This window comes from Danio aesculapii, chromosome 1, assembly GCF_903798145.1.
Source record: "Danio aesculapii chromosome 1, fDanAes4.1, whole genome shotgun sequence".
Lineage (NCBI taxonomy): Eukaryota > Metazoa > Chordata > Actinopteri > Cypriniformes > Danionidae > Danio > Danio aesculapii.
In genome coordinates this window covers 14745399-14754943 of record NC_079435.1, presented here as the reverse complement: position 1 = coordinate 14754943, position 9545 = coordinate 14745399, and the positions used below count along the sequence as shown (strand labels likewise).

The 9545-nt window shown below is 36.7% G+C and overlaps 1 protein-coding gene across 6 annotated transcripts in view; it reads right to left on the bottom strand.

The window, feature by feature from the left end:
• Positions 1-627: 627 nt before the first annotated feature.
• The window catches only part of atp11a (ATPase phospholipid transporting 11A), a 146420-nt gene continuing 137502 nt past the window's right edge, over positions 628-9545 (bottom strand). For 2 of the 6 annotated variants that reach the window (XM_056456651.1, XM_056456652.1), the window contains one exon: positions 628-9025. In XM_056456651.1, coding sequence (XP_056312626.1) covers positions 8747-9025 — 279 coding nt within the window. In that variant the 3' untranslated portion in view covers positions 628-8746. The remainder of the gene's footprint in view (positions 9026-9545) is intronic. The other 4 variants (XM_056456655.1, XM_056456656.1, XM_056456653.1 and 1 more) reach the window with 3 other exon arrangements.

The following is a 9545-nucleotide window of genomic DNA, read 5'->3' as shown; positions in this document are numbered from 1 at the left end:
TAGCTACAGAAAAAACTGGCAAAAATCCACATATCTACAGATATCAACCTTTTAAAAACTTTATACAAAAGAGCCCAAACTGTACATGAATATTACTACATATATGCTGTGTACAGTAGTATACATATATATACTGTGTGTGTGTGTATATATATATATATATATATATATATATATATATATATATATATATATATATATATATATATATATATATATATATATATATATATATATATATATATATATATATATATATATAATATACACTATATATAGATTTAATAAATTTATGAGCAACATCACGTTTTGTGCAGATAAAAACAAACGAACAGAAAAAAAGCAGTAGATATTTAGTTAATCTGAATAGGCTGGCACAGATTAAGCCCCACTACAGGCTGTAAAGCCTTCAGTTACAGCAATAGACATCTAAATCAAATATTTGGTCACACCTGCTTTAAAAACAGTGAGTGTATTTCATCTTCTACAGTCATGCTGCGTCCCAATCTGCATACTATCCGTCCTAAATAGTATTTGAATATAGAATTAGTATGTCCCAAATCGTAGTATGTTGAAAAGGAGTGTGCCAAAGCTTCCCGGATGATTTCTGGTAAAAAAAAAAACCGTCCCTACTCTAACCGCTGATATTTCCCACAGAACATGGACGTGAATTACAAACGCGGGTGAAAAGTGTAAATAAACTACAAACATGGTGGACACGCGAGACCAACCGTCAAGTAGAGAGGCTTTGGTAAATATGTTTGTATGATTGCTAATTAATATCAAGCCAACTGGAAATATTTAAATCTGTGTCATATTTAATCTGCAAAAACAATACTGAACTTATATAAAGCCGTGTTTGGACATTAACGTCTGAATACAGAATTATCAAACACCTGAGGAGATTTCTCCGCATGAAAGACTCGTGAATGGGAGATTAACATGCTGCTGCTTCTGCAATAAGGTAGGAAATTAAATATAAAAGAAATGTGGATAATGTGTGAATGATTGACAGGGTTTATAACCGAGCAGGGGTGCGTTTCCCAAAACCATCGTTAGCCAACTAAGGTCGCAAGTTCCGTCGTTACAAACATAGTTTGTTGATTTGCCGTTTCCCAAATCCGTCGCTCCAACGAACATTCGCAAACTGCGTCGCAAACTTAAGCACTCGCAACTATACCTCTTGAGCTGTAGTTAAAAACATAGTTCCTGGATGTGTTCTATTGCCACTTATCCCCCCTATGCCCTATTCATTTAGAACATTCTAACATTTAAAGTTGGAGTGATTAAAAATAAAAAAGCATTAAAGTCATCTCTCTTAGGTTTAATTTGCTTTCAAACTATTTTTACAGTTCAGTTTTAGCGATCTTCATGTTTACACTTGTGCTCCCTTCGCAGTGCACTTTGGAAACATTGATGTCATTTTGAACACAGCCTCATGGCGAAAGCTATAGGTGATCTATTATTTAAAAGCGGGATTTATGTTACGTCTTCAAAGCTTGTGAAAACAAAAAGCATATGTTAATTCTTTCAATTTATAGTGGGTTATTTATTAAGTATCTGTACTGTATATGACATGGGCTTGTTGGTTAGAACTTTCTGCTGTGGTTTACATGTGTCAAATTGTAAAAGTAGACTTTTCAAAAAATAAATAAACAATATCCGACTTAATAATAATAATAATAATAATAATAATCATCATGATCATCATTAATATTATTAATATTATTATTAAAGTATGATTTTTTCATTTCTAATAAATAATAAATATTAAATTTAATGTTATTATAGCCTCATTATCTATTTATATGATTTATATATGATATTAGAATATGTGTTATATTTTGTAAGTGATTTTATGTTTTAGAACAGAATATGTAATGTTCAACTTCTCAATAATATTAGTAAAGCAAACAGGCGCTATACGTGCCATTTACATATATTTCAGTTAATATGGAAAACAAGTGCATGTTTTTATTATTCAGCCGCGAGTTACGTCGTTGTTTGGGAAACGCACCCCAGCATAACGATCTGTTAACGAGGAAGTAGTATGTCCCAAAGCTTTTACACACTCAAAAATACTTTTAAGGCGAATTGGGACGCAGCATCATTGTAAGCAACAACCATCTTAAAAAAAAACACCTCCAGTGAAATAAACAAACACAAAAAGCAGTCTGTTAAAGCTATTTTTTTTCTTTACTTCCATCTTTACTGAAGTCAAATTTCTCCCACGGCCTTACATTTGGTTGTGAAAGCGGAACAGTAACATTCTGACTCTGTAACAGTAAGTAGTTTTCTTCATCCTCTAGATACAAAAGTAGCAAAAAGACACATTTTTCTCCTCACAAGATATACAAAATACCTATTTCATATAGCCTTTTTTGTTTTAGACAGACAGAATACAGTGTTCGCCAGTGCCTGAACGCACCCCTGAGGCAGACAGCGTTCAGTGAGCAAAAGTATTACTACATTACAAAAAAATAGTTCCGATTTGAAACGACAGTCAGAAACGAGAACCAAAAAACACATTTGTGAAGGGACATTTGTTCTAGAACCACCTTGTAGTTGTGATTTGTGGTTATCTGCTATTTTCTTTACATTCAGGAAGCCAGATAGAACTGTAACAGTGAACAATACAGTATAATGCGAAATGAGAAAGACAAACATATCATATTAGGTCGAGAGTCTATAAATAAGCACATTCTTTATGTGTTTTAGATTTGCCAGCATTGATTATTATTGTTTAGTACTTGGTATTGTAGATGTGCATCGCTTGGACTGGACTGGAAATGAGCACAGATGTGGTTTATACATAGAAATGAAAATATAAAGCTCAGTGGTTGGTCCGTCACATGGCATGCAAAATTCAGTACTCAATAAAACAGTGTTCGACTTTGCACAGAGTTTACATTCATACAAACCAAATGATACACTTTTGGACCGGAAACAGAGTTGATCAGTCGTCACGTTAGGTCATTCATTCATTCACTCGCAGCCTTTGTAAACCTTGACATCAATAAACTCATCTATATATATATATAATCTATATTCAGATATAATGTGTGCATGAAAAGGACATTCTGTTATTATTCTTATTATTATTAATCTGTAACATTTCATCAACGTTAACCCCCTCAAATATTGACCATTATACTTACAACAAACTAGCCATAATTCTGACATTCTCTTGTTGCAGGCCGAGATGTTGGGCAATGCAAACACATGCACGTGTTTCCCAGAATTCAACGCTTCACTGGATTGAACGCATGAACATACATTGAGGTTAAAAAGCACCAGAAGGCACCTACCCACGAGAAGCTTGGAGTAACCATCAAAACGCTGGTCTTGATGGACTTTGACATCACCTACTCTCTCTCGCTCTCTCTCTCTCTCTGTCATGGATGATGGTTAAAATGGTGAAATGAGCGACGGGTCTCATCGTGACAACTGAATGACAGTGAAGGAAACGCATGCGAGGAAAGGAGTCGAGACGATGATGCTCCGGGAACACAACACTACAATCCGGAGTCGGTGTGAGGAGAAACAAAAAATGGGAGAAGAAAGAAACAGGTATGGAATGTGAAGGAAAGCAGGGAAAGAGTCATTGCAGATGATTGTTAGTTGGGTTCACTTCCATATTCATTTCAATTGAGGTCAAATGTGACTGGAATTAAGGATGTGTTCACACTTGATGTGGTCGCTATCTCTGGGATGCATTGGGACTCCTGTATGAATGCAATTTGAACCAAAGACATCTAAACAAGCCAGAAGCAGTATGTCAGTTCTCAAGAGGTGACCCTAAGATGAACAGAATTGTCTATTAGAGTTAAATACAGGCCGCAGAAATGCTGTCTCTTTGCCATAGATCTTCATTTGTTTTTGACGGAGGAATTTTTGGAACTTGATTTGACTCATGTATTTGTAAGCATTTTAAATGTTCAGTAATTTTTATGTTCAAAAATATATAATATAGGGCCATTTGTTTTATATCTTTATGGGTCATTTCCACTTTGGTACAGTACACAGCCTGTTTCTACTGTCAGAAGTACCAAAATAGCCAACTGTAGCCCACTTTTTTGCACCCTTTCATATGGGCCGCTAGCACAGCAGTATATGTTATCAAAAAGGTGAAGCTAGACTCATTGCTGAATGCTGTTTGGTTTACAGATAATCGTCACTTGCATGTTCAAAAAGCCCAGGTTATCTACCATTCACATGTTGCATCTAAAACGTGTGAAAAGCGCAACTTTCGCTACTTAATCTGAGTATTTGCGGCACTTCTACTTTGGAAATAATGAACTTGAGCTTGCAAAACACACTATATGTGAATTGCCCCCTATAGCTTTCTTCTTCAGGCAAGAATTGATAGATTTTTTCTGCCTACCTACTAAGTAAAGATGCTGTTGGCAGTGGAAATACAAGCCTGATCAGGGAAATTCATAGCAAATAGTACTGTACTGTACTGAACCATACTGCTCAATATATTCAGGCCTAAAATTGACAGTGTGAACACTAAGAGAGCCAAGACCAAATAAATCATTTTCTTTTTTAGGTCTGAACCAAAGCAATCAAACAACAAGTGTGAAAACACACTTACTCTGCGTCCCAATTTGCATACTATTCATCCTAAATAGTATCTGAAAATAGAATTAGTTTGTCCCAAACCGTAGTATGTTAAAAAGAGTACGCCAAAGGTTCCCGGATTTTGTACTATTTTCGGTAACAATTTACAGTGTAGAACCGTCTATACTCTCTTTTAGGACGTAGTATAAGTATGCGAACTAGGACGCAACAATAAACTGAACCGTAGTCACACCAGATTCCAATTCAAATTAAACTCAAATCAATGTGAATTCAAATTCACAGAGTATTGAATGAATATGGAGTTAAATGTTACATAAAACAAACGAGTCACCAGGAATATTTCCTAGAATTGCTTTAGTTTGCTTTCACACTTGGTTAAATTCACCTGGAACGAACCCAAGTTCGATTGTCCCCCCTTGCCACCTTCTCGGCTAGTTTGTGTTCACACCGTCTTTTTTCCTTCTGAACCCCGCTATGCTTGCGTCATCAAGCTGCTTTTTTTTGTACAGCTGTTGCTAGGTGACGGCCACGAAAGCAAAGAGGCAAAATGGAGACATATGCATAACATGGTCATTCTGCTTTTACTGAATCTTTTGCTTTTGTTGCCAAATTCAAAAATCAGAGAGCCACTTGTGTCTATCTACCGAACAAAATTCGCTTTTGGTGGAGACAATCAGACATTATCACTGTTTGCACAGTGGGTCTGTCCCACTTATCGCCCATGTAGGTAATACACAGACATACACACATGAATGAACGTTATGAAAACTAAAGTTTGTCGTACATTTCACTTCCGTTATTTGGTATGATTGCATTCATATAAGAGGTGAACCGGACCAGAGTTCACGCCAACCACATCCCAGACCACCTCTTTCAGGCGGACTCTGGTATGGTTCAGGGGTGTGCACCCCAGTTCAGAAGATATCGTTCACACTAGCTACAGGTACACTGACGTGAAACAAACACGGGTGCGGACCAAAAGTGCTAGTGTGAAACCAACCTAAGTTTTATTTTCCAAAAGAATCAAAGGAATCAAACTACAAGTGTGAACTCAACTCATCCACACCAGATTCCAATTCAAATGAAACTCAAATCAATGTAAATTCATATTCACACATTGTATTTAAGGAATATGGAATTGAATGTTTATGAGAATGTTACATTAAATAGGAGAGTCCACAGATGTGAGGCACATTTCCTAGAAATCCTTTAAAACGGCTCCTTTTCTCTGTCCTGCACACTAGAAAGGAGTCATTCTTATGGACTTACAGTAAAGCCAAGCACAGGCCATCTGTGACGCTGACCTTAATTGGGCTACTAGATTAATGAACAGTTAATGCTAGATTAGTGAACAGTAGTACAAGCAAATGACATGTGACTTATTTATCAGATAATCATAAGAGATGAGAGCAACCCAGCACAGGGCTCCAACAGATACATTAATACAGACAAAAGGCAAATAAGACGTTACAATCATAAAAATACGCTGACAAAGATATTAATTTTTGGACCAACACATATGTTACATTTCATTCAGTACTTTTTAATCCTCAGGAGCCCCGGGCTGTGTTGGTGGCACTGGAAGATGACGAATACTACATTTCTCCACATCTCTCCATCCTCAGCTGGTGCAATGTCAACTTAAGGCAGTGTGGTGTGAATCTTCTAATGCCGTCAAACACTTTCTCTCTTTGAGCATAAGGCAACTAGCGCACATTTATACACTCCCTATTTTACAACCTTTGGTTCCAAACTGCGGTGTAAAAGATGGGAAACATTAGCATTAAGGCAGAACAGTTTAGCTAAGGTGGCTAGCGTAGCCTTTAGCATCCTGTGTCTGGTTCTACACTACATAAACTATATATAGGGAACGATCCAACTTTAAAGCAAATGGTCAAGCAGCTAGAAAAGAGTAACTGGTTGTCATGATGACACGACGTCAATGGTTTTTTAAAAACTTTGGAATAGCAGATAGTAGAATATATTTGTTTGAAAGTTAAAGGGTGAAACATAATGACAGTCCAGTTACAATTTGTCTTCTTGTAGTTGTCTAACAAAGGCCTACACACACACACACACACACACACAAACAAACACACACTCCTAGTTTGCTCTAGCAGCAGAAATGGCCAAATGTAGCCACTTACAATGCATTCAGACAAAGACAATCGAAGTCTACGGAGTGTTCCTTGATAATAGGTTTGCACAAAGGCAACACCAGTTTGTTCTATAAAAAAAAAAGTAGGACAAGAAAAGAGAAGGAGCACGGGATAAAAAAGGGAAGGAGAGACGACAGAGAACAAAGAAAAGAAGAACAAAGAAAAGAGGACGGTCAGTTTTCAGAGCAGCCATTTTAACTGTCATCCACATTCATATTCAGTGCTAGGGGGTTGAGTTTTGAGATTTGTGCTACAACTGCCCAGGGTGGTTTTTCAAGTAAGTTTTCAACAAGGGTAGGTGAGTGAACACATAAACCCACAGTGTAAAGGGAACACGCTCTCACGTTTAAGCATACACACCAAGAAAACAAGATAAATGGCTCCCAAGGCCACTTAGCGCAGTACTGTTTAGCCTTCCTCCAGATCACAGAATCACTGATAGTGCATACACTATCCACTTGTTAGTGTTTAACAAGTGTTTCCGAATCCAAACCTTCTATCTGCAACAAACGGTACTAATACAGTGGTGGAAATACGTATTCAACAAGTCATGTTTTTTTTCTGGGAAAAATATTTTAAAGGTACTGTTAACATGAAATTGAATCAGATTTTGGTAAAACCCCAAACAATACAAACATAAAAATATAACAAAAAAAAAAAATCTGCAAAAAATTGTGTAATAACAATGCAATGACACAAGGAGAATGTACTGAACTTCAGAAACGTATTTAGTACTTTATATAAAAGGCTTTTTTGCTGATGGCAGCTTAAAGACGCCTCTCATGTGGAGAATGAAGTCATATGCATTGCTCAGGTGTGAGTTTTTCACAGACTTCAACAGAGTGTAAAAATCTTGATAGTTCTGTGGGTCTCGTTTGTCAAATCTGATCTTTATTTTGGATTCTATATTGGATTCAAGTCAGGTGATTGGCTGGGCCATTCTACAGCTTGATTTTCTTTCTCTGAAAGCATTTGAGAGTTTCCTTGGCTGTGGTTTGGATCATTATATTGCTGAAATGTCCACCCTAGTTTCATCTTGATTATTCTGCTAATGTAGATGCTGGACTGAAGCAACTTATGGTAATTTACAATGATAAAGGGCAGAGAGTTGCTGAATAACTACTGCGAGATTTCAGCTGCTGTCTGGGCTTTCACTGCCCTTCTACACCTGCCTTTCTACATGTGTTCAATACTTTTTTCCTGTGTCATTTCATTTTATTACAAATAACTTAATTCGTAAACTAATATTGTTTTCTTTGCATATATGGATTTCTTTGGTTGTTACCAATATCTGCTGAAAATTTCAAGTCAACAGCGCCTTTAGAAAAATGGTGTTTTCTCAGAAAAATGGTGACGTGTTCAGTACTTATTTCCCCCACTGTATATGCTTACAGTGTGCTGTAATACTATTGAAAATCATAAGCATAATGTTTATATCCGTGCCTAATTTCAGGTGGAATGATTCATATTTTATATATCGTTTAAATATTGATATCTGGGATGCAGCGACTATATTTACCATAACATTATAAAATATTTAAGCAAACGACTATAAGATTTGAGTTTTCACAATTAAAATGAACTGAAGCCTGGACCCGGAAACATTATTCCCAGCCTGATCTCAGAAGCAAAAGTAACTATTTTACGTTTTGTCAGTTTAGTGGCTAATTCGTATAAATATCTTAGAAGTAAGAAAAAGTATGATTTTAAAAAGGAGGCGTGGCACCCAACCCCGCCCCTAAACCCAACCGTCATTGGGGGATAAGCAAATCAAACTAAATTGTACGAATGAGACGATACGAATTCATACAAATTAGCCACTAAATCAAAAAGTTACGAATTGCCATGAGATTGTGTTGGAATTCCACACGCAACAACATAACAAGCGGATAGAAACGCATTTCAGTGTTTTTGTTTTTCAAATAAAGGGTCAAGAGTCAAGATTGGGAGAGCAATTTTCCAATCAAGGCCGATTTTGATTGGATAACTAGGCTAGTTGTTGATCATACAGATGTCTCGGGCCCCGGTGCAGAGTAAGCATAAGCTGCACCAGAGAATCGTGGGTTTTCTCCTATTCGGAGGAAGGAGCTGAAGGTGCAGTAGTCAGGCTTTCCCCCCCAGTAGGTACACATGAGTTTTTTGGTAGGGGAGGAGTCAGACCTGCGGTGGGCGTGGTTCTGGTTTTCGTTTCCCCTTCTGTTGTGTTTCCGCACAGGTGGAGCATGGAGGGAGGACAGCGGGGAGAACTCCGACAGGTGGCCCTTATATAACTTATCTGCATTCTGGAGAACAGAGAAAGATGGTGAGTTAGCAGACTGCATCATATATAGGCAAGTTTGTCACAGCACAAGCTAAAACAACACAAATCCAAAGCCCCAGCAAGAAGCGGTGTAAAAAAAAAGCAAACATTGCACTTAATATGAAATCAGATATCCAGAGTTTACCACATGCACAAATCCAGGCCTAGAAGATGCTAAACTGATCGATGGAAGATCTGTTGAAGGATAAACTGCAGAGCGAAAATTTGTGGGTATTTTTAATATTATTCAAAAAGCAATAATAATAAATTATGACTAATTCATTATTTTTAAATGGAATTAAACACTATATCAGCAATATATCAGCTAATAAAATAAACTGATACTGACTGAAAAATAAATGAAATTTACCTTAAACCTTTAAACCTATAGTTTACATCAAGATTTAGTTGTGGATTCCCTTTCCAATTTTTTAATTACTATAAAGCATCAAAACAGTTACAGTCATTCATTTTCTTTTCGGCTTAGTCCCTTTATTAATGTG